Genomic DNA, 24,456 nt, shown 5'->3' on the forward strand with positions numbered 1-24,456 from the left:
ACACAGTTCCCTCAACGGTCCTTCGCCCCACGCAGTTCACTTTGAGGTCGAGCCCAGTATCTGCGGTGGGGGTGGGGTGGGGGGAACTTTTCTAAGGAGCGGCCCGGGGAAAGCAGCTCCCTCGACCGCGGGGCTGCAGCGGGGCCCGGGAAGCGCGCGCCGCGCTCACTGCGGAGGCCCCGCGGGCGAACTCGGGCGGCGGCAGGAGCGCGCGACTCGCCGGGCCCCCGGACTTGCGCTTGCCCGGGCGATGATGACTCAGCCGGCCCGCTGCTCGCTCTTTCCGGCCAGCCTTGCGCGGGCGCCCCCACAAAGTTCCCACTCGCACCCCGCACCGCTCACGGGGACCCCCGGGGGGCGGGGAAGCAGGGCTCGGGTGGCGGCGCGGGAAGCCGTGGGGAGACCCGAGGTGGCCTCTCTTCCTCTGCAGGCGCCCGGCCGCCTCCTGCCCGGTGCGGGGAGGTCGGCGCGAGGGGCTGGGGGGCGGGGGGTGAGGGGGGCGGGGAGTGGGCAGCGGGCGACCCTTCCCGCCTTGGAGGCATCTCCGAAACCTGGGCAGTCGCCCTCCACTGGGCTCCCGCCCGCTTCTCCCGGTAGCCCCGGCCTCCCGGGCGCCCGCGGGAGCGTGAACGGTCGGTGGGCGCCTGGGCGACCCCGCTGCGGGTCGGAGCCGGGAGCCCCGAGCTCGTGCGGCTGCAACAGTGCCGACCCGCCACCTCCCCGCCTCCCCGCAGCCTCTCGGGCTCAGGCGCTGCGGCGGGCCGGACCCCCGGAGCCCCCAGTCCGGTTCCAGCCTCGCCCCGCCGTGCAGGGGGTCCCCCGTCGGCTTCCGCACGCCCCCTCTCCGGCCGCACATTTTGGCCCCTTCCCGCGTTCCTCCTCGCCCGAAAAATTTCGCGCCGGGGGCGGGGAGGGTGGGGGGGGGGAGAGTGTGCGTGAGGGAGGGGGAGGGTTGGGGGGGCGCAGGTCGAGCCGCCCGATCCCTTTGATTCTCACCCAACTGGGCCCGGGGGCGGTCGCGGGGCGGGACACCCCCGAAGGGGCACGCGGCGCGGGCTCGCGGCGGCGACCACCCGGCAAAGTGCGGGGCTGCGCGCGTCCTCCCTCCGCTCCCACCCCCACCTGGCGCGGGTGCCCCGGGCGCGGGGCCGGCCGGGGACCGGGCGGAGACGGGCGCCCGCGCCCGCGGACTGCGGAGTTGCTCCCAAGTCGGCGGCCGCAGTGGCCGGGCGGGGCGGGGCGCGCTCGGCCGCGGCCAAGGACACCGGAGTTTGCGAGTCGCCCCCGCCCGCGCGGCGCCTCCCGCCCGCCCGCCGCGGCCCGCCGGACTCCCCGGGGCCGCCGAGGCGGGGCCGGCGGCCGCCGCTGCGAGAGGCGCGTCTCCCTCCTGCCTCCCCTGCCTGCCTCCCTCTCCACCTCGCTTCCCTCCCGCTCCTCCCCGCCCTCCCCGCGCCACCCCTCCCGCTTCTTTTTCTGCTCCCCCAAGTGAGCCCGGCGCGCGAGAGGCAGGCGGGGCGGCGCGCAGAGGCAGCCCAGCGCGATCGCCCACCGCCCGCTCGGCGCAGCTCCCCGCGGCCACCCGGAGGAGCCGCCGCCGCCGCCGCCGCCGGCGCGTCCGAGGGAGCCCAGCATGGCCGGGCCGGGCTGGCCGCGCCGCGCGTCCCGGGGGGCCCGGGCGCTCCTGGCCGCCGCGCTCCTCCACGCCGCGCTCCTGGGGGCCGCGGTGCGCTCGGAGCAGCAGATCCCGCTCTCCGTGTAAGTGTGCGCCGCCCGGGGAGGGGACCCGCCGCCCGCCGCCCGCGATGCTCAAGTTTGGGCGCCCGCAGGTGCGTCCGGCGGGACCTGCCGCGGGGCGTCGGCGACCTCGCCCTTCGCACCTGCCTCCCGCCCGCGGCGGCGGCGGGGCGGGCCGGGTGGGTTCGCCGTGCCCCCTCCGGCAGGCGGGCGACTGCAACCCGGACAGGTTCACCTTAAGTGACAGCGCCAACTTTGAAGCCCGTTTACCGAATCGAACTTCCACGGGCCGTTTATTTATCCCTCCTCTCTGCTGCCTTGGCACCTACTTCTTTTGGGGGGTGGGGGGCGGGAGGGTGGGTTCTCCCGACTAGTGTTGGCCGGGCGATGCCCCGTTTAGGTGGTCGAGTTCTCGGGCAGTGATGTCCGACAGAATCCGGTGGTCTTTCTGAAGAGCCGGATACTTGGCGCATTCAGAACTCTGTGACCCCCCTCGGGCCCCCTCCTGCGCTGCGCTCTGCAGTTCGTGCTGGCACTTTCCACCCAGAACGCTTCTTATTTCTTTTTTTTTTCCGCACCCCCCACCCCCCACCCCAGTGTTATATCGCCCGGTTCCTTTCGCAACTGCCCGGTGTGTGCGCGCGGGTTCGCGGGGACACGGATGCTACATGGGTTCCCGTGGCCTTTCTTCCCGCAGGGTGAAGCTCTGGGCCTCGGCTTTTGGTGGAGAAATAAAATCTATCGCTGCCAAGTACTCCGGCTCCCAGCTTCTGCAAAAGGTAAGGTTTCTGGGGAGGCGCCAAGCGGTGCCTCTTCCAGCACAGAAAATGGAGGCAGACTTGAGTTTTTCAAACAAACGTGAAGCCCCCCGCGTAGCATCCGTGATCAGAGGTGTGCGCGCGCCTGTGATTCTGATCCCCGGGATTCTTGGCAGTGTTCTGTGCAGCGACTTCTCCCTACCAACCGGTTATTTTTAGATGACACTTGATTCTAAACACAAAGAAAGGCAGGAGACTCACTCGCACTGTCCTGGCCGGGGCTCGGAAACTGAGTGTTTTGGCACTGCTCTCTCGGTCGGTATTGCTGTTTCAGCGCCAGAGCGCATTCTCCTCTGGCCTCAAATTGCTAACTTCATCCAAGGGGCGATAACAGTGCCTGGGCTCCTGTGTCTGTCACCTCGCCTGCATTTGGAGTCTGGGGTTCAGGGTATCAGAGACAACCGCTGCACTATTGTTTGTCATCTCTGCAGTTGTACAATCCCATTATTCCCCAATCATCTAGACCCAGGGCTGGGATGCATTACATCATTACAGATAAGGAGAATGAATGTGGTTATCTTCCCACTCAGCTGCAGGGCCCGGTGATAACCTAGGAAAGGAGTCCACAAAGTTAAGAAATTGGTCTGCGTCCACATAATTCTGGAGAGTAATGAGAATGGAGAATTGATTATTAGGCTTTTATCAGAAGCTGCATCAATTTTAATTCAGACAGACAGCATTATGCTTAAAATTACATTGGAGGAGATAGGAGTCTTCACCCTCCCCTCCAAGAAATAAAGAAAAGAAAGGAGGGGGGCTGGGGAAGAGAGATTAGAGGGGTTAAAGGAATTTCAAGTTAGCAAATCAACAGGATTAATGCCACTGTTCTCTCAAAGATAGAACATAAAACTGGCCTTTGGGGGATAATTCTCTGAAAATGGGTACAAACAGCTTAAATTGTTAAGTTAACTTTTAAGCATTTTAAAATGTGCTTTTTGGGCCAATGTAACATATGTGTTATGTATGCTGCCTGGTAACCAAGTACGTAATTTATTTATGGCATTCCACTTCAGAGAGTAGCATTTTGGGGGGTGTTATATGAAACACTTTGTCACATGAAATCCAAATATCACAATAAAGCACTGGACCACAGAAAATGACAAGAAATTCCAGCTTAAAAAATTGCCAATAAGCCGCATTTCTTGAAACTGTGGAAGGATTGCTCCCCTATTATTTGGGAGAAGAGTTCATTAATTTATAGGCACTTAATAAAAACTTAAGGGCATGGCATTGTATCTTTATGAATGATGACAGTTTACACATGTCACCCACCTCCAAGTTGATCAGACTTGCCCCTTTAGTGGCTATTCTTTTAATCTTTTAATCTGAACCAATTTGTGCCCTGCGTTGGCATTTTGCCCACATGTCTTATGTGAAGACTTCTGGACTCTGCACTGCCTGTGTACTTTCCTTATGTTTTTAAAGAAGAGAACATTTAGTGTAACTTTAGAGAAATATTTCTCCTCTGCATCTTTGTAGTTTAGTTGTAGCAACTCTAAGAGAATCCTATGAATGCTTTTCTGGTGGTGCTTATATATCTTTTATTCTCCTATTTTGTAGGAGTACATGAGAAAGGATTTTCCCCTTTCTCTTAAGTCTCATGCATGCACACACACAGATGTACACACACACACACACACATACACACACACACTGCACAAAACCTTATCAAACCTTTTATAGCAAATTGGAGACAGCTAAAAGGCTTCTTGTACCTTCTCATCAGTATCCTTTCTGATAGTGAATTCATAAGCCTAGCTTTGCTTTTGTCATGTTTGCAGCTTGACAATTGTGTAATTGTTTCCAGCTGTTTGTGGCTTTGTTTTTTCTTGCTGTTGCCTGGCATTTTGTAATCTGATTCAAAAGGAAGGTGAGGTGTTTCTTGGCTTTGGTTTCACAGTGGGTATCTGCTCTTGCACTTGGATTGCTAGGCGAGGACTTCCCTGAGTGATAGTCCTGAGTGATAGCCTTGAGTGATAGCTTGGGAAGAATTTTGTCAGGTATCTTTTGACTGTCTTAGGCCATTGCCCCAAATATGACTGTTTGGAAAATTAGTGAAGAACATTGCTTCAGAGTCTCGAATGAGAAAAGATCTGAGGTGCTTAGAGTGTGAAAGGCAAAACATTCTTTGTAGAAACAAGGGGTAACTGCTTTCCTCTTGCTTATTTTGAAGTTTCTGAGAAATTATTTTCCTAAGTCAGACTGTATACCTTTCCATCATATCACTACATCCTTAACAATCAAGATACTCTTAAAATGAGTTGGATCTTGAGGGCAGAGGGTCTCAAAAATAACAACGCTGTGTTGCATAATAGACTGTAATTACACTTTTAAGGTATGGACATTTAAACTTCCTTTTCAGTTAAATAAGGTACGTTGCATACCCCTTTGTAATGTGGTTTCTCTAATCAACACTTCATGTTATGAACTGATGTAGTATGTTCATTTTCAGAATGGGGTTTAGTAGATTTTGCACTCAGGCAAAGATTTTGCAAAATAGTTTTTGCAAATGGAAGTTAAATAATAATTGGTTGCCTATTTTGAGGTGTTTGGAGACTGGGAAAACTGCCATTTTGGTAGCAGATTTTTATTAGGTAATGCAATTTGAAGTGGCAGTTTTCATTGACTTCATCAATGTTAATATAAACATTTAACAATATCCCTCATTGTTATGGCTTCACAAAAGAGACTATTTTACCAAATCCTTCTGTGTTTAATACCATGACTTTTATTAATACAGTTTATTACATAATAGGTACTTATTACTTAACTTTATCTATTTTTTTGGTTTGTTTTTGCTGACTGTAGGAAAAGCAACCAATTAGCTACTTATAAAGGTGCTATGTTTGATTTTATCGAGTGCACTGTGTTTGAGCATAGCTGTGTGTTTTCTGTCCAGCAAGCACACAGGACTTGTCTGCTGGAGTTGGGGTGACTGAAGAGGTTGCACAGTGATTCCGAGATAGTGGCCCCTGAGAAGGAAGCATTGGCATGCTCCGTGACTGCGTGCTTCTTCCTTAGCTGGAAGAGATGCGGGCTTCTGATTTACTACAACTTTTAATTAACTTTCCTATTTGACATATTCGTGCTTGTTTTGCTTCATGCTAGTCTTGCTTCATTTCTCCCAAGGAACATGCTTTCGTTGGGTGTTTTGGGGGAGGCAGACTTTCAGCATCCTCTCTGTTTTGGGATTCTCTGAGAAGCGTTTAAGCTGGTCTGCTCACCTGGGCTACTCAACTCATAGGTTCACCCTTGGTATTCACAGGAAAAAGCATTAATTACTCTAGCATGATTTTCATTCCTTCCTCCTCTCAGAGAACTGGGTAGGAGCTGGAGCTTTCATGCCATTTAGTCCTATGTTCAGGGAGAGCAGGTTCTTGGGAATGCAGGGTTCCAATGACCTTTTCCAGCAATATGATAATAAGGACAGCAGAAACACAGGCAGTGGGTGTCTCTACCGTTAATGCTGGACAAGAATTGACATTTGTTTTGGATGCCTCACGCAGTTCCTACCAAGCACACACTTCTTGGAGTGCAGGGCCAGGTTTTTGCATTATTAACTATTTATTGAGAAGGCTTTAATACAGAAACTTGATGTCTCTTTCCATAGGACAGAGTCAGCAAAGTAAAAGGTTGGTTCTTTAAGCCATTTTGATAATTATGACTTTTCATCAATGTGGAAATCGATGGGCTTTTAAATAATTAAATAGGAGTGCTCACTTATCAGGAACAGGGGAGCAGCACTGCGCTGCCCCTAGGAAGCTTGACACGCTCCAGAGGGTGATGATGGGGAGGCACTACTTGGCTGAATATGTCTGTCAAATAAACATGGTTATTTGTCATCCTGCAAGAATAATGCATTCAACCTATGCTGCCAATGCTTAATTCATGGCACACTTCAATTACTGGACTTTTACCTGACAGATTATTTTTTTAAAGTCTTTAAATCTCACAAAGGACATTTTCTGTCCTTTAGTGCAGTTTATTGGTCTCATTAACCTATTCACCGGGAAATTAGCAGAGCAGGGTAAGCCAATTAGAATTCAGTTTGTGGATTTTACCCATGCATATTTCCGATGACATTTGTAATATCATACAGGACTAGTTTTGAACAGATAAACTTCTTTTTGTATAGTTTTACTCTGGTTTTTGCCCGAGTCCCTTAATTTTTTTCTTCTTTTTTTCTTTTTCTTGAAATTTCTTTTCCATCAGATCTGTTTCTACTTTCTTTCTTTCTTTCTTTCTTTATTTATTTTTCATTTGGAACCCTAAAGCCTATGTTTCTCAGGAGGTTTACAGATGCTATGAAAAATTAAGGAAGATGAAAATATAGGCATGGTGTTTGTATTAGAGGCAAATTTCAGGCTTTTTTTTCTATTTGATTTTTAATTTTCATCAGTTACTTTTTAAATTTCATGCTGGTTTTAAAATTTATTTTAATTATTCTAACACTGATGTGCCAGGCAATGGGCTTTTTCTTTATCCGGTGCACAGAAGCAAATGGCATTGATTTCAGGGGTCCCTGGACCTTGTGCAGTAACAGTGTTCATGGACGTACTCATCATTGTTGAGATCCATAGCATCTGGAAGATGCTAGTGGTCTTTTTAGCAGGTTCTGTGTTCCAGGGATGTGATGATATGATTTCAAGCTAGGCTATGGCTGAGAATGATAAACAGAGACATAGAGGTTGTGAACGCTGGTCTATGAAGTAACATTTGAGGCATACCTGCTATATTATATTTATACAAGAGGCATAATGGCCTGTGGGGTTGGTTTATCAAGAGTGCTGCGGTGCTGCCTGTGACTGTCATCCAGAGAGAGGAAAAGTCCTCTTTCAGGCTCTCATAGAATCTTCATCAGCTGCTTAGGTCTAGTAAACAAAACGTGCAAGGAAAGAGAAACAACATCGAGAAAGAGGAGATGCTTGGTTTCCCTTGATTTTACTGAGTGTCTCATGACTGGCTCCTTCTGAGGTGGTGGGTCTGAGACAGAAAGCCAGATTCAAAGACCCCTCAGCACTGCAGTACTTTGAACAACATTCTCCCTTGAACAGACCTCTGGAGAGCCCATGTGACTTGGCGGGAGGGGGGGAGGGGGGCATTTGCTTTTCAGAAGGAAATTATTTCACAGCTTTAACTTTGAAAAGGGCCCAGTAGGATTTTAATAAAGGGCAAGCACTTCCGTTTTCATTTGCCTTGGATAGAGTGATCTTTGGGTACACATTCCAAGGCTACTTAAACAAGACAATCAGTTTATAAAGGGAATTACTTTTCTATGTGGCAGAGCTTCACAGTTTCCCCAGATCAAGATTGGGAGAAATACACAACCTAGGTGCCAGACTCTTAATGGGCCTTTCCAATTGGAAAGAACATTATCTCCTCACAATAGATGTATGGCTACATTCCCCACTTCATGCTCTTGGCATCTTTATCTTGGTGCTTGGTATTGAGAACCAGGACCTTACCAAGGACAGAGGAACTATGATGTATGTCGACAGAGATGCTGTTGGACAGCACCATAAGTGACTGGTTTTGCTCACCAGAACTCCGCATACACATGTTGGCCAGTCGATTGTTGGTAGCCATGACTTGTACCTGCCATCACCAATATACTTATTGAATTTGTGTGTGCATGTCTATTGCAATAAAAATGGATGTTGTTCATCCCAGAATGTGTGCCAGATGCACCTGTTGTCTTGTTAGCTTCTGGAAAGGATGGCTTGACAGAGCAACAGGCGGCTATGACAGAACTGAGTAACCATCCTGTGGACATGGATGTGTCACCTTCTGAGAGTTTTGCAGAGAGCTGGATGCTGAGTGTCTGCTGAGACCAGAAGCAACTACAGAGTTTGAGCGGCCCGGAGCAAAAGGAAAATATGGAACTCCTTGTTATAAAAATTATTTGTGCCATATTTCAGGATGTTGACAGAAGTGCATTAAACCCACGCCAGGCCTGTGGGGAGACTGTCCCCTTTGGGGATTTCTCTTTCCTTTCCTTGCTGGGCAGCTTGTCCTCTTAGCTTTTTTTAATGTTACTGGCTGCAGTTTATCTTTCTTTTCCCACCTCTGCCTGCCGTAATAGGTCAGGGCTTGGAGCATTTTCAGAGATGGGAGTTTTGTGAAGAGGACACTGGCCTAGCAGCAGAGGCATATTCTCATATTCTCTGTCTCTTCTCTGCACACATTTTTCTAGTGGCCTTATACAAATCCCTTAACTTAATAGTAAAAACAGGTAGGTTTGTTTGGCAGTTCTGCATTCAGGTTACTTTACATGTATTATCCCATTAAATTCTCCTGGCCTCTTGATGAGGCAGGAAATGCCATTCCCTTTGTTTATAAATGCTGAGGCTGACAAAAGTTACACAGCTTCCCCCAAGTGACTCAACTGGGATTCCAGAGTTTGCTCACCTGTAGAGTGAAGAGAACATATTGTTTCAGAAATAGCAAAAGCCTAGACGAAAGCTCAGAGAGTTAACTGGCCGAGAGTTAACTGCACTTGGAATTGAAACCTAGATCCACCATCTCCTAACTCAGTCACCTTGTAGTTTAGCATTCCCAAACCTGTGCCATTAAATGTGAAAGGAGACCAGTACCTTCTACCTTACAGACTGTGGGGAAGATTAAATGAAATAAAATATGCCAGGCACCTAAAAGCTTCCTGCCAGCAAGTTGCTGAGGTCATTATTGGTTGCAGAAAGCAAGTGCAGGCACTTCAGATAACCTTCACCGGGAATCTGTGGGGCCTGGATGCACGCTCGGACATGACAGATGAACGTGTGTTTGACAGTGAGTGAGAACTGGATGCTGGTGCATGAGGATGCTGACCCACCAGGCACCTGACAGTTTGTTGCTTGAGAGCTAGAGAAGGCTGCAGGGAACACAGCCACTGCCTGGACATACAGTCCTTTCAAAGTCATCTCTCTTTCTGGGGATCTGGAAGATAACCCGAAGGACCACTCACATGAAGAACCATGGCGGGGGTTGGGGATGGGAGGAAAGGGGCTCCGGGTGGCAGGAGAAGGTACATGGTAGTGCTAAGGGGTAGCCTTACCCCTCTTCTCAGCCTGGCAGGGGACACTGCCAAGGAAGAGGACAGCTGAGGAATGGACAACCATCCCTAAGCAGCTGGGGGAGGAGGAGGCAGCTGCTCTGCAGAAACTAAGGAACCATTCCCCTCATTTCACAGATTCCCCTGCCAAGTCAAACCTGCTCTTTATCAGTTTGCTAAGTCCCTAAGTATGGCAAGCCTGTGTTCTTTACATTTGATTTTTTGAAGCATTCTCCAGAGATTTTGGTTTCTGCCTTGAAATGGAATGAAAGGTATATTTGGCCTGTAGAAGTCCCTAGAGTTTAAACACTCCCCACCCCCAGAGCCCCCCCCCACCCCTCACCCTCTATGCTGTAAACTTGACCTCTTATTTCCTTCTTGATTTCTTGATGGCTGCTAATTCTTGGTTCTTAGGAGGTAACAAAATATATGCTTTTAGAAAGATCTAGATTTCTATCATAGAGAGAGCTATGTACTGTTGAAAGAGACTTTTTTTTTAAAATTTAAAAGCATGGGCTCTGTCGTTGAATTTTGCTGTGTCAATAACTCATTTTACTTCCTTGGGCATTTATTTGTTTATCAACAAAAAAGGAGTAATAATAAAGCACTCTATCATAGATCTATGGGGTATAGTGATAGCACACCTATGCAGTAGCTAAGAACATCTCGGTTCTCTGACTATCCTCTGATTTACAGAGCCCTGATTCATTACCAGTGAAGAGCAAGAGAGACTTCTGGAATTCTGGGCACTTTGAGCGCACGATGAGTTCATAAAATATTTTATAGTTCATTAAGGCAATATTTGTCACATGCATTTAATGTGGTGGGCACGATGGCAAACAAAAGCATCTATTATATTCCCTGGGAGGTGGAATTAAAATCTTTTTGATTTATTTTTATAATTGTTTTAATCCTGTCCCTTGTACAATAAAAATGGGCTGTGGTGGGTTTTGAGTGTGCTCTTGCTCTCACATGGTACTGTAATTTGCAAAGCAAGGTGAGTCAGAAATACCGGGCAGGCATTTGGTCCTTTGTATCTATTCAATCTGCACTGCTTTTTCCTTTGTATTCTATGGAGGCAGAGGTGGAAACATGTAAGAAGAACAATAGGCGTGGGAGATAATCTACTAGAAGTAGGGGAGTCTTTGGCCATGAATTATAACATACAGCATAACTCTTAGCCTTCTACCAGTTTCCATTATCAGAAGAATTTCTATGATCACAATATGATCTCCTCTGTACAAACAACACAGTGAGTATGGGTTTTGCCCTACCGACATAAATGATAATCATTTGGCTTTTGGGATGGTAATGCTGAAGTTTGACTCTTCTTTCTTTTGGGTTTTGGCCTGGGTCCGTGGTACACAGCATCCTTGAACGTCAACAGTAGAGGTACACTTCAGGGAATCACCATCAGGCAACCAGTAAAAAGTGGTGCATATGTGTGTGACTACATGGTTTATTTGTGTTTGCTAGTAAAATTGGTAACTACTTTAAAATCTCAGAATTAGGGGAGTAGAGGCAGTGCAGGACTAAGGCACTGGCCTTGCCTTGTGACCCTTTTTGGTTGAACCCCCAAGCACTGAATGGTGTCCTGAGCCCTGTGAGCAGCCCTGAGTACAAGCCAGGAGTAGCCCCAGAGTGACTCCAGGTGTGGCCTAAATTCCATATAACCAAAATATCTTAGGATCTCTGGCCAAGACTACTTAGACTACTTCAGAGTGTCAGGAGTCATCTGATCACCCTGAAATAAGAGGTAAAACTCTCAGCAAAGGTCTCATAGCGCACTAGTCTTTCAAAGAAAAAGAGTCAATGCTACACATTTTCCAGAATAGAAAGTTCAGAAACACAGAGTCATAATTTCACCAGGATTTCCTACTTAAACAGCAATATTTTTAGAGGTATTTAATTTTTTTCCTTTTCTCTCTCTCTTTTTTTTTTTTTAAAAAATTGAATCACTGTGAGATGCACAGTTACAAAGCTGTTCATGGTAAGGTAAGGTTTCAGACATACAATGTTCCAACACCTATCACTCCACCAGTGTAACATTTCCCACAACCAACGTCCCCAATTTTTCTCCTGATACCCCCCCCCCGCCCAAGCCTGTCTCTATGATAGGCACTTTCCTTCTCTCTCTCTCTCTCTCTCTCTTTCTCTCTCTCTTTCCCTCCACCTCTCTCTTGTTTAGGGTTTGCAATACAGATGCTGAGAAGTTATTTTCATGTTTGCTCCTTCATCTATTTCTCAGCACACAGTACTTACGTATCCAGAGTGATAATTTCCAACTATCTTTGTTGTAATGGTCCCTTCTCTATCCCAATTCTCTTCAGCACTTGAGGCAGGCTTCCAAATGTGGACCAATCCTCCTGGCGGTTGTTTATACTGTGCTTGGGTATTAGTCTCTTGTAATCACTTGTCATCTAGTTGTTTGTCGATTTGCTCTAGTGGGCGCCAGTAACGTCTCCATCCAACCCTGTCGCGTGCTAATGTCGCCCAATGGCGTCTGCTCACTTCAGGAACACAAAGAGCATCAAACCATTTGTTCAGGGTCTTGACGAAGAAGTCCAACAATCTTGTAGTAAAAACAGTAAAAACAATGGGCCTCATTCCTCATTCATTAGTCTCATATTATGTTTTTTTCTTTATATCCCGCAAATGAGTGCAATCATTCTGTCTTTTTCATCCTTCTGAATCATTCAGCATGATACTATCCATGTTCATTTTAGGATTTTTTTTTTTGCATAAAATAAATGTCCTATGAATGATAGGGAAATGTATATTCTTAAAAAGCAACCAGAATCATTGTTTTCTTTTAAAAATATACTTTTACAGAGGCTGTAATGATAGTACAGTTGATAAGTCACCTGATACAGTTGCTAAGCCGACCTGGGTGAGGTCCTGAACAACCAATATGTTCCCTTGAAACCACCAAGAGTGATCTCAGAGCACAAAGCCAGCAGTGATCCCAAAGCATAGCTGGGTATAGCTCCCAAGCCAAATACGTTATGTACCTACTTAATTTGGGGGAGCACATCTGTAGGTACTCAGGGCTTACAATTGTTTCTTTGCTCCAGGGTCACTCCTGATGGTATTTGGGGTACCATATGTGGCACCAAGGATCGAACCCAGATTGATTGCATGGCAAGTGCTTTAGCCCTGTACCATTTCTGACCCTGAAAATACCTCTTTAAGAGAGGTCCTAGGAAGGCAGAGCCAGGTAGAAATGGTAGCCCGAATCTAGTTAGAATCCCCTACTACCACAAACTGGCACACATCGCTTTGTCAAATCAGAATCTGAACTTAAGGTTCTCATCAGTCAAGGGGCACCGGGCACTGACTTCCCAGGTGAGGTTGAGTGGACCAGATGGGAAGCGGCACAGAGGATATTAGCTGTCATACTCAGAGGAAGTGCTTAGAGACTAGACTCTATAACAGCTTTTATTTTCGTTGTGCTCAAACATCCCAGATTGTGTTGGATGCTGAGCACAGTTTGTCCACTTGATGGGGAGGTAATATCAGGCCATTGTGAGGCCTTATTTGGAGTCATCCTCCACATCAGCCCACCCTTCAGCCCCACTCAGTTGTCGTCGTCGTCGTCGTCGTCGTCGTCATCATCATCATCATCATCATTGTAATGCAGGTATTTTGTACTTTAGTTGTGTTTTGGGCTGTGTGTTGTGTTTGTATATTTTCCTTTAATTCCTCAAGCTTTTCTGAGGGCAGGTTTTTTGTCATGTTTGTTGTAGAGATGCATAAATGAAGACAGGGAGTTGCAGAGTGACCCTGCAAGCGGGAATGGCAGACTTGAAACCCTGATGGTATGAATCTTGCTCAGGTGTCTGGACCGGGGTAGAGTCTAAGAAAAGGGCGGTGGGGTGGGGGGAGGGCAGGGACAGCATTCTCTCTTTTTTTAAATTTCTGGGTCTCATGTTCCTTATCTGTCAAATGGACTGATGGTGAGGATTAATGATATGGAATGTTAGTCTCTCAGGGAACAGGACATGCTGGCTGGTATGTCCAGTACATCTAGCCACTAGATTTCTGTGGCTCCCATCCTAGCTCTTTCTGAATGTTTATTGGTGCATTTTTTGTTTTTAAAGAAAACAGTTCTTCTCTTCTGGATGATTGACAGTTAGTTTGAAGGCCTCTGCCCTTGGACTTGGTAGCGTCAGTTTCATTTTGCATGGACAGAGTCAAGCAGATCTGCCTGTGCCCCTGGCAGGCTTTGGGCCCCAGCACCTCTTATCTGTCTTTCTCTGTGTGTGTGTGTGTGTGTGTGTGTGTGTGTGTGTGTGTGTATTGTGGATTGGGGGTGGCAAATTCCCTGAAGGCAGGCTTGTGTTTCCAGATGGGAGTGGCCCCCCCTCCCCACTCCAGAACCTGGCACGAGGTTTTATAGAGTGGGCTTTAGGGGGTGCTTGTGAAAGGTGCACAGGCAGAGAAAAGGAGGAGCCAAGGGGCGCCCCTTCCTTCTGCACACATGCTGGCAAGGGGAAGATAGGCTGTGAACTATTCCTTTACTTTCCTCATTTCCCCCTTGGGGGCTGGATTTCCTGAGTCCCTAACCTCAGGCAGGGATGCCATGCAAAGTCAGCCATCGGCTGTCAAGCCCTGCAGGCAGGTTCCTTGCCCACAAGCCTCCGGGTGCCAGCACATACTGCCAGCCAGCCGAGCCAGCTGGTCTTCCCTTCTCCCAGCCTGCGACCCCATCTGGTCCCCGAGGCCAGCCCAGCTCACCGTGGTCAGCACCCTGAAAGCACTGTTGTAGCTTCTTCCCGAGAAACTGCCCAGCTGACCTGATGGGTCCCCGGCGCTGCGGCGCCAAGCCGAGCAGCTGCCATCGGATCACCGCAGTGCCGAGCTGGAGCACCGCAGTGCCGGGTGGGGGCACGAGGAGCACCAAGCGAGACTGATGGGGCTGCGCCGCCACCACCATCAACCTGGGGGAGGCAGCTCGGCAAAGGCAATTAGGACGCCGCAGCTAATTCCACGCCACCCGCGGATGCCACAGTCCCAGTGACATTAGGGAGAAATGTGAATTTTAATTTCTGCCCCTCTCTCCTCCACATGGGGGGGTCAGAGCCTGACTCTGTCTGAGGCCCCACCAGCACGGAGAAGCCAGAGCTGTCTTGTCCCAGCACGATGCTGCCCATGTGGTGTGCCTCTTTTTGGTGGAAGATGGGTTAATTTGTTTGTATTTTATTTTTTTCCTCACTGTGGCTGGGTTTCTGAGTCGGCGCTGTGCAGGTGACAGGGAGCTGCCTGCGTCTGCTGGTGACACCCCAGCTTTGCAGAAGTGTTCCCTGCTCCCAGGGGCAAAGCGGCCAGTGGCCTGGAGGGGAGCTCTGGAGAGGCCAGGGACCCGGGGTGGCTTGTCTGCCTTTGCATTTGTGCCCTGCAGGTGCGGTGTTCTGCTCCTATCCTGCACCAAACGCAGCCCGTCTGAGAGGAGGGAGCAGCTGGCTGTGGAGTGGGAATTAAATTACATGGATTTAACGGCAGGGTAGTTTTGCTAAACAAAGATGTCGAGGTCCAGTTCTCGCCTGCCCCTAGCAGACCAACCAGAGGATGGTGCTCTGAGGCCCTTGGAGCCTCTTGTATTCAGCTCTTTTGAGTGACGCGCCCGTCTAAAGGCGCGGACACTTCCACGGTGATGTTTGATCTGGCAGCGCTTCGTGTTCACTCGTGCCTGGGATTTGCTGGATGGCTCTGCAGGGACCAGAGTCGAATGTCTGCTTTCTGCTTTCCCAGTTGACAGTTGACACAGAGGGAGTGAGCAAGCTCCCGGGTGGGGCGGATTTTGGGAGCAGCCTCTTTATCTCTGGGTGCTGTGGGCCGGGCTTTCAGGTGCATCAGGAACGGGCCTGCCTAGGAGCACTGGCATGGTCACTGCAGCCACAGCTCGTGCCTGGATCGGACTGTGGATGCCAAGAGGGCAGGGAGGCCGTATGCCCATAGTGAGCTTCTCGGAGCCCCAGAGGCAGCCTGCAGTCCCCGTCTGTGTGGACCTGCCTGTGTCTTTCGAGTTCCTTTGTTTGACTGAACACAGAACCCTCTCTACTTCACCTTGCCTAACTGTGTCTGCAGCCTTTCTCCAGGTGATGTGGTGTGTGAGCCCGGATTACACCCTAGAACCTTCTTTCAGGTGATACAGTTTAAGCCTGCATTATTACATCTAGAGCAACTTCCTCAGGTGGATCACTTTTGTTGCGGGGGACAGGGGGAGGGGGCCAGAGGATGTTGGGAGGTTCTCAGGAAGCCCGGGGCAGTGATTCTTAGCCAGTCAGACTGGGGGTTCCATGTGAGGACTGGGGGATGTGGTACCAGTGATGCTCAAGGTACCCCGTGGAGCCAAGAGTGAGCAGAGCCTGCTGCAGGTGGGGCATGTGACCCATTGCTTGTCCTCTCTCCCTGGACCCTCATGTATTTCCCCATTTAGCGGCCAAAATATGTTGCCCCAGAATGTGAGCAGGAAAATTCTCCTCATGAACACTGCCTACAGAAGAGACCAAACCATTAGTCTAACATTTATTCCATCCCAGTAAACCCTCCTGGAAACCTGAGGTCTTGGCCTTCACCTTTTCTCCATTAAAGGATCAAAAGACCAGATGCTTTTTTTGGGTTAGATTTTCTCCTCTTGGGGAAAATCCTTTAGGTCTCTCAACAGACTCACAGGGACACGTTTGCTTTCCACCAAATGTTTTTGTCCTTCTTTCTCTCACCCCCTTGCTTCCTGCTTCAACAAACACTCATTGAATACCCAATGAGGCGTGTGGAGCTGAGTTGGGTGCCAAAATCCCTTTGCTGTGTGGCCACCTTTTGCATCCTCACCCTGAATGCTTCAGTGACAGCACACTGCTCACAGTCCCCAAACACATCAGGCTGTCACGCCGCTGTGCCTCAGTCCCGGCCATCTCCATCTCCACTGCTGACCCTGTCGCCCTTGTCTGGCTGCTGAGGATTCTGGAAGATGTCAGACTTTGTATGCAGAAATATCACCTGGGGGTCAGATGCATTATTCCAGAGTCTGTGGAGGAGACTCAGATCTGGTGAGTGGGGCTAGAGCCCAGAAATTAACAGTTTAACCTTCTGAGGGGATTCCCCAGGGACTATCTACTAAGAAGTACCCTTTGCCTGTGCCCTCTTGGAAGGCCCACGCTTCCCCTGAGCAGTCCCCATCACTGCCTCCCCTAGTTTGTTGAAGTATCCCATGTTCAGGAAGAAGATCCTGTCCTGGGCTGAGGCCATGCTGCTGGGTCCCCACTCCCAGTCCTGGGTCCAGCTTTAACACCTCAGAGTACATGGCATGCATGGAGATTTTCTCCATGGTAGAAAAAAGGGTTGTGCGACAAGTCAGGCATTTTATCTTTTAAGTACCCAGGAGTGTCTGGTTTTTGAAGTGCTTTGTTTGAAAATCACTGGGTCAAAGTGGCTCTGCTCTTATGGGGAGGGAGATGCACCTATTGAGCTTTCTTGCTTGCTTTCTTGCCTGCCCTCCCTCCCTCCCTCCCTCCCTCCCTCCCTCCCTCCCTCCCTCCCTCCCTCCCTCCCTCCGCCCTGTGTCCCTCCCTCCCTCCTTCCTTCCCTCTGCCCCTCCCTCCCTCTGTCCCTCTCTTCCTCCCACCCTCCTCCCTCCCTCCCTGTCTCCCTTCCTTCCTTCCTTCCTTCCTTCCTTCCTTGTTTTTGGGCCACTAACAGTGCTCAGGAGTTATTCCTGGTAGTGCTTGGGGTACCATATGGGATGCCAGGGATGAAACCAGGATCAGTTGCATACAAGCCAAATGCCCTTCCCACTGTACTCTTGCTCTGGCCCCAACAACTGTTGAACTTTCAACTATGACTTTTCTTCTTACCAGATGGGTTACTGGGACCCATGGGAACCCACCCATTGGCAGAGAACCAATGGGTGAACATCACTCTGGAAGAGATCATTTGCTTCCCTAAAGACTCTTTATAATCCCCCCCTTGCAGTGCTCATTCAGTGCTTATTGAAGGAGACAAAATGGCACACAGTGGTGCCCTTTTTAGTATATCAGTAGCTTTCAGACTTTATTATTATTATTGTTATGGGCTGGAGTGATAGCACAGCAGTAGGGCGTTTGCCTTGCGCGCATCCAGCCCGGCCAAGCTGGGTTTGAGTCCTCCACCCCTCTCGGAGAGCCTGGCAAGCTACCAAGAGTATCTCACCCGCATGGCAAAGCCTGGTAAGCTACCCGTGACGTATTCAATATGCCAAACACAGTAACAACAAGTCTCAAAATGGAGACGTTACTGGGCCCGCTCAAGCAAATTGATGAACAACGGGAGAACAGTGACAGTGATTATTATTATTATTATTTTTATCATAGCCAACAGTGAGAAAAACATGGTATCTTGCAACTCATTACACAAGATTGCAATACAATACCACAAATCTGGAGCGATAGCACAGCGGGTAGGGCGTTCGCCTTACAAGCGGCCAACATGACCGACCCGAGTTCAATTCCTCCGCCCCTCTCGGAGAGCCCGGCAAGCTACCGAGAGTATTCGATATGCCAGACACAGTAACAACGAAGTCTCCAATGGAGACGTTACTGGGCCCGCTCGAGCAAATCAGCGATCAACGGGAGGGCCTTTACCTTTACCTTACCTTACCACAAATCATTACTTAGCCAGAATCTCTGCAGTGTAATCTGGTCTTTTTTCATTCAATCGGTATACTATTCTATTCTTTATCTTACCTTCCCTCTCCTCTCCACCCTGCCCCTTTGACTCCCCCTTTCCCTTCTCTTCCCCCCATTCCATTTCCCTGCCTTTCCCCTTTTCTTCCTTTTCCTCCCCTCCCCTAGCCATCCCTCCTCTCCCATCCTTTTTTCTTCCCTCCCCCCTTCCCATTTTATTTCCTCCTCTCCCTTCCTCTCCTCTTCCAATTCTTTCCTTCCCTTGCCCTTCTCTTTGTTTTAGAGGCCTGGTACAACCGATACACGGATTTCACAACCCACTGAATGTCCTTTATGAAAGATGCTCTGAATATTTCCACTTAAAGCATCAGCTAGGTCAATTTGACTCTGGGTGGTAGAACATAAACTTTTGCTGGTGGAACCGTGTTTCCCCAATAGTAAAGGTAGATAGCGCTCAAGTTTCTTGACTGGTGTCGAAGACTGAGCTAGTGAAGCCCCATTTACTATATTTACCTCCCCAGGTTCAGGGAGCTGAACTGACTCCCTAAAGTTTGCGTAGTTGGTAAATGGTGGCCCTGGACCTTGAACCCAGCCCTAATGCCTGGTTTCTTATCTATGGTTCCATTCGTCAACAACCCCTGTGGATGCTTCCTAGTATTCCCACTGGGCTGGCTGTTGTGTGGGAATGGAGAGGCACTGTGGCCTGACAGGGAACTGCGAGGAAACGTCCAATGAGAGGACAGCGTAAGAGAGAGGGAACACTGAGAAGCCCAGTGTGGCAAGTGCTTTAAGGAACAGCTCCTCTACTTGGTGAATTGACAGTTTTGCTATTTCTTGGCCACATCCTCTTTTTAATTTTTTTTTCTTTTTTGGTCACACCCGGCAATGCACAGAGGTTATTCCTGGCTCATGCACACAGGAATTACTCCTGGCAGTGCTCAGGGGACCTTATGGGATGCTGGGAATCGAACCCAGGTCAGCTGCATACAAAGCAAGTGCCCTACCCCATGTGCTATCGTTCCAGCCTCCCTCTACATGGAAAGAATCATGTTAAGCGAAATGAGTCAGAAAGAGCGGGATAGACACAGAAAGATTGCATTCATCTGGGGAACATAAAGCAACAAAAAGGGAGACTAACACCCAGGAATGGCTGAGATTAGTACCAGGAATTTTGCTCCATGAATGGAAGGCCAGCCACACGTTCTAGGTGAAAAGGAAGCTCAGATAGAGAAGAGAGCACCAAATGAAGGGTGTTGTGAGGACCCTCCCAGGCTGGGAGAAGCATGTTAAAAGTAGTTTATAGACCAAACATGATTGCCACTCAGTGCCTCTCTTGCAAAACACAGTACCCAAAAGAAGAGAGAGAGAACAAGGGGGAATACCCTGCCACAGAGGCAGGATGGGACGGGGGGGGATGGGGGGTGGGGGGGATGCTGGGACCCATGGTGATGGATGACGGGCACTGGTGGAGGGATGGGCACTTGATCATTGTATAACTGAAACCCAAGCACAAAATTTGTAAGCCTATAACTGTACCTCATGGTGTTTCACTAATAAAAAAAAATTTAAAAAAAATCATGTCACCGTGATTTGCCAAGCTGTTCATAATACAGTTTTTTTAGGCACTAAATTTTCCAACACCAACCCCACTACCAGTGTGCCCTTCCCTCCATCGGTGTCCACAGTTTTCCACTCACCATCCCAGCATGCCCCATTGCAGGCACAAATTTACTTCATGTTGTTTGTTGAAATACAAAGATAAAATGGAATTATCAAAACTTAGTTCAAATTTTCCCAATCACCACCAAACCTGCCCCAATACCAGACCCTAAATAATGGTAGTGGGAAGGTGTAATGGTGGTGGGATTGGTGTTGGAATATTGAATGTAATATATTATCGTGAACAACTTTATTAAAATAAAATAAAATTTAAAAATAGTTGAGACCAATAAGAGTGAATCTGTGATCATTGTTACATCTCACAAGGATGTTACTGAAGTCGCTGTCTGAGGATCTGCTGTACTGAACCTTCTGGGTTCCTGTTCAGGCTCACTGAGCTTAAGCCCACCTCCTTTTAGAGTACTGGTATTTGTTACTCTACCTGCTGGGAATCATTTTCTCATCTCTGGTCAGATTGGGAACAATGCCTTGTCCTTTCTTTACCTTACCTAGGAACTGGTCTCAGGAGATACTTCTGAAGTGTTCGGTGAATCAGGGGATTCATGAAGAGATCTCTTGGTCCATGGGTAGTGTTCTATAATCATTGTGCATTTGAGGAGATTGGGTCCCAAGCCATAGTCATGGCTTAACCATGCAGAGGGCCAGCTAAGATGTAGATGTGACTTGTTAGCACGTTTGGGATTGTTTTTTGAGGATTAATTTGATTATCCTCTCACTCCCAATATTTTATCTTCCTCTTATTTGGATATGGGCTGGTCTCCTTCCCTCCCCATCCCTCCCTTCCCTCTCTTCTCCTTCCTCTCCCCCCCCACACCAATCTTCCTTCCTCTTCACTTCCCTTCATCCCTCCTTTCCTTCTAGAAAAGATAGGACTCTGCCTGGGAGCCCAAGGCCCAGGTTTTAGCTTTGACTTTGGCATTACTGACTGGATGGACCTGGACCCATTTGCCACTGGGCACACAGGAGAGCTCCGAGGTCCCTCAGGACCATCTCGGCACCATTCCAGAGAACAACAGACCCACCACACTTCCTAGTCTGTACCTCCTGGGAGTTTTGACCCTTGGTTCTAGTTCTTTTCTTTTTTCATTTTGTGCCCGTGTCCATCCATCCTGCCAACCATCGTGGTCCTGCCTTGTCTGCACAGGTGCCTGCTGGGGTAGAGGAAGCAACGGCCCCTCACTTCCTTGTGCTTGGAATCTAGCAGGGGCAGTGGTCACCAGTGTAAACTATGCACAAGGTTGAGTTAGCCAGATGGCCATGAGAAGCCCGAGGTGCTCCAGTACTAGAAGAGGCATAAATGCCACCCCATCTCAGGAAACTCTCTGAGTTTTTTCTGAGGTTCCTTCCCAGGGCTCCTTGTGCTGCCAACTCATTCTTAGAATCCTGTAGGGGAGTGGAGTCATCTTTGAATATAGAAGGAAAAAATAAAAGGGACAAAAATATTTGACATATGATGAAGTTCTATGATATTTTAGACAGTGAGTAAATTGGTATTTATATAACCTGATATATTCATTTCCCTGATCCACCCTCCCTTGAATGTTGACTTAATAACACGCCTGACTAAATAACATTAATTGCTTTAAACTGCCAAATTAAAAAAAAAAAGCCAGCATTCATTCAATAAGTGCAGCTTCTTTTTTTTTTTTCCTGGCTAGAATTAGTAAGAAATGCTGAAATATTTTCAGGGACAGAGGGATGAGATGTGACCTGAGTCTCAGGAAAGGGGACAATGAGCGTCCCTGAAACACCAGCCGCCATGGCCATCACCTCCTTAGGGGTGTGTAGGGCACTGGAAGCTGGCTGTGGGCATGGATCTCGGCTTCACCCTGTGCATGCTCTAGGGCTCTGAACAGCTACTTAACTGCATGTTCATTATTTTGGGGAATGGAACACAACCTAGCAGTGTTCAGGAACCACATAGGTCAGGAGATGGAACTCAGGGCTCCCACATGCAGAGCCTGTGCTCAGCCCTATAAGCCTCCTTCCCACCCAGCTGCAGAGTCCACAGGTCCCTCTCCGTCAGGTGATCCCTGTCTCATTGCAGAAGATTAATTTAAATCATGAGTCTGAAATCTAGCTCAGGTCTGGCTGTTGTAGGTGTTCAATGGCTGGTCACCCCATTATCGGATTGTTTTAATTCCTACCATCTTGGAGAGTCTCTCTCTCTCTCTCTCTCTCTCTCTCTCTCTCTCTCTCTCACACACACACACTCACACTCTGAGGGTTGTGTCGTCTTCTTCCTCATCTTGTACTAAGATCTATGTCTGGTTCATTTTGTCAGTAAGTATTCATGGAACAAGTGGCTGAATGATCAAGGCAGTTATAGCGAAGAGCATGGAGGCACAGAAGCCTGCGTGAGGAAAAGGATAGGACAGAGGTTCACTGCAGGCTGCTGGTCCTCAGCCAGGCCCACGTGCTGGCCAGGGCTCATTCGCCCCACTCTCCAGAGCTTGTGGAGTTGCCAGGAGGCATCTGTGTTTGCACCTAAGGCGAGGATGTGCACTTGTCCAGCATGGCATTCTGAGATGATGGACCATGGTCAGCTATGGGTTCATGGTTGCTTAGAAATCTAAGTACTTGGTCAGTTTTTGTTCTGGGGTAAAAGAAAAGATGAATAACCCTTTGCCTCCACCACTCATTTTTCCAACTGGTTCTCAGGAGCCTGGAGCACCCACTGGTGATTCTCAGCCACCGAGCCTGGCATTTCAGTGTGAGTGCCCGAGGACACTACAATGCTGCTCTGGCCTTGCTGTACCCAGGATTACCAGGATCTTCATGGGACTTGGGGCCTCCAGAGTCACACCCAGGAGTCCTTAGAGGGATGTACCTGGCAGGGCTTGGAGGACCATGTAGTGCTGGGGGTTGAACCCAGGCCATGCACACGCCACACAGGCACCCTAACTTCACTCACTGTCTACTGGCCCCACCTTCCTGTCTGTCCTGTGAGCAGGACTGCTGGGCTGAGAGGAACACTTGAGGGGCAGAAATCTGAAGAGGAGCTTCTTTTCCTTTCTTTTTTTTTTTTAAAGAAGTCCTTGAATTCAACCCTTGAATAGAGCTGTATGAATTTGAGAGATGATTGTTATTAATACTTTGCTTCATGTGTAGCAGCTTTTAGTCCAGAATGTCAAAATACATCAATAACACATTCTTTCTCCATTTCTCCATTTTATGTGTAGGGAGGAGGTGGAGAGCATCTCCAGAGAGAGAACACCGTTGCCTTGGACCATGGCTTGTCCCTGGCAGGAACGCAAGGAAACAGTTTGAGTTAACTTCCTTCCTGTCTTCCCTCTCTCTTCTGCTCCTCTCTCCTTCCTTCCTTCCTTCCTTCCTTCCTTCCTTCCTTCCTTCCTTCCTTCCTCCCTCCCTCCCTCCCTCCCTTTCTTTCTTTTTTCTTTTTCTTTTTTTCTTTCTCCCTTCCTCCTCCCTCCCTTCCTTCCTTCCTTCCTTCCTTCCTTCCTTCCTTCCTTCCTTCCTTCCTTCCTCCATCCTTCTTTCCTTCTTCCATCCTTCTTTCCTTCCTTCCCTCCTTTGTTTTCTCCTCCTTCCCTCCCTTCCTTCTCTTCTCCATTGTCTTTCTCCTTTGTCCTGTTTTACCCCTTCGTAAGCATTTTTGTATCTTGCTTCTCTCTTTTTGGTATTGCACTGGCTTGAGTGGCAGAGAGCAAGTAAAATAAAGCACATTTTACACTGTCTTGGAGATTATAATCTAGAAATCCAGAACTGCAGTACCACGAAGGGATATGGATGCCACATGGTATGAGGATGTGACCTGGTCCAGGGCCAGTGGAAGCATTGCGAGGGAATAATCTTCAGCTGACACCTGAAACTGGTAGAAATGGATATGGTGAAGAGAGAGAAGGGGTCCTGAGTTTTCACCATCCTAATGAGCCTCTCTCTTCGGCATCTTCCCTTGGTTCCTGCTTTAGCTCTTTGCATGATTTCTGGGTCTTTAAGTCTCATTCCCTATCTCCTTCTTTGTGCCTTTGTCTCTATGGCTGCTTTTCAGTTCTTCAAAACCTCATTTGTGAATTCAGCAAGCAGCTTTCGAGCTTGTTCCAAGCCAGGGGCTCCATGCCGGATCCGTAGTTGCTGCTTCCCCTGGAAAGCCTTTTCCAAAAAGTGCCATTTCCTCCCTCACTGTGGTCTTCATAGTTGACCTTGGTTTCTAGTTTCTGTTGTACCACATCAACCCATTCCTCTCAGCTCCACACACGGAGACTCTTCTCTTTTTCTCATTTTTGTTTTCCTTGTGGCTCCCCTGGGCAAAGCATTGTGAAGATGTGATGATGATAATGATAGTGAAGACAATGATGAAATGAGAGGGTGATCATGATGACAACCCACAGATAGCCATCGAATATTTACCAAGAGCCAGACAGCATTCGAAACACCTAATATGTGTCATTCCATTTAATCTTCCTAACAGTTCTGCAATCAAACTATTCCCTTACTATTGTTCTTAACACATGAAGGAACTTAGGCTGAAAGACTGGTGATTAACTTTTTCAGA

At 48.6% G+C, this 24,456-nt stretch overlaps 1 protein-coding gene across 2 annotated transcripts in view; it reads left to right on the forward strand.

Moving 5' to 3' along the window:
* The first annotated feature begins 1,103 nt into the window (after nucleotides 1-1,103).
* The window catches only part of CACNA2D3 (calcium voltage-gated channel auxiliary subunit alpha2delta 3), a 1,033,411-nt gene continuing 1,010,058 nt past the window's right edge, over nucleotides 1,104-24,456 (forward strand). Inside the window, exons 1-2 of one of the 2 annotated variants that reach the window (XM_056129451.1) lie at nucleotides 1,104-1,755; nucleotides 2,432-2,513. In XM_056129451.1, coding sequence (XP_055985426.1) covers nucleotides 1,631-1,755; nucleotides 2,432-2,513 — 207 coding nt within the window. In that variant the 5' untranslated portion in view covers nucleotides 1,104-1,630. The remainder of the gene's footprint in view (nucleotides 1,756-2,431; nucleotides 2,514-24,456) is intronic. The other variant, XM_056129450.1, reaches the window with a different exon arrangement.

The sequence above is a fragment of the Sorex fumeus genome, unplaced genomic scaffold (genome assembly GCF_029834395.1).
Source record: "Sorex fumeus unplaced genomic scaffold, SorFum_2.1 ptg000072l, whole genome shotgun sequence".
NCBI lineage: Eukaryota > Metazoa > Chordata > Mammalia > Eulipotyphla > Soricidae > Sorex > Sorex fumeus.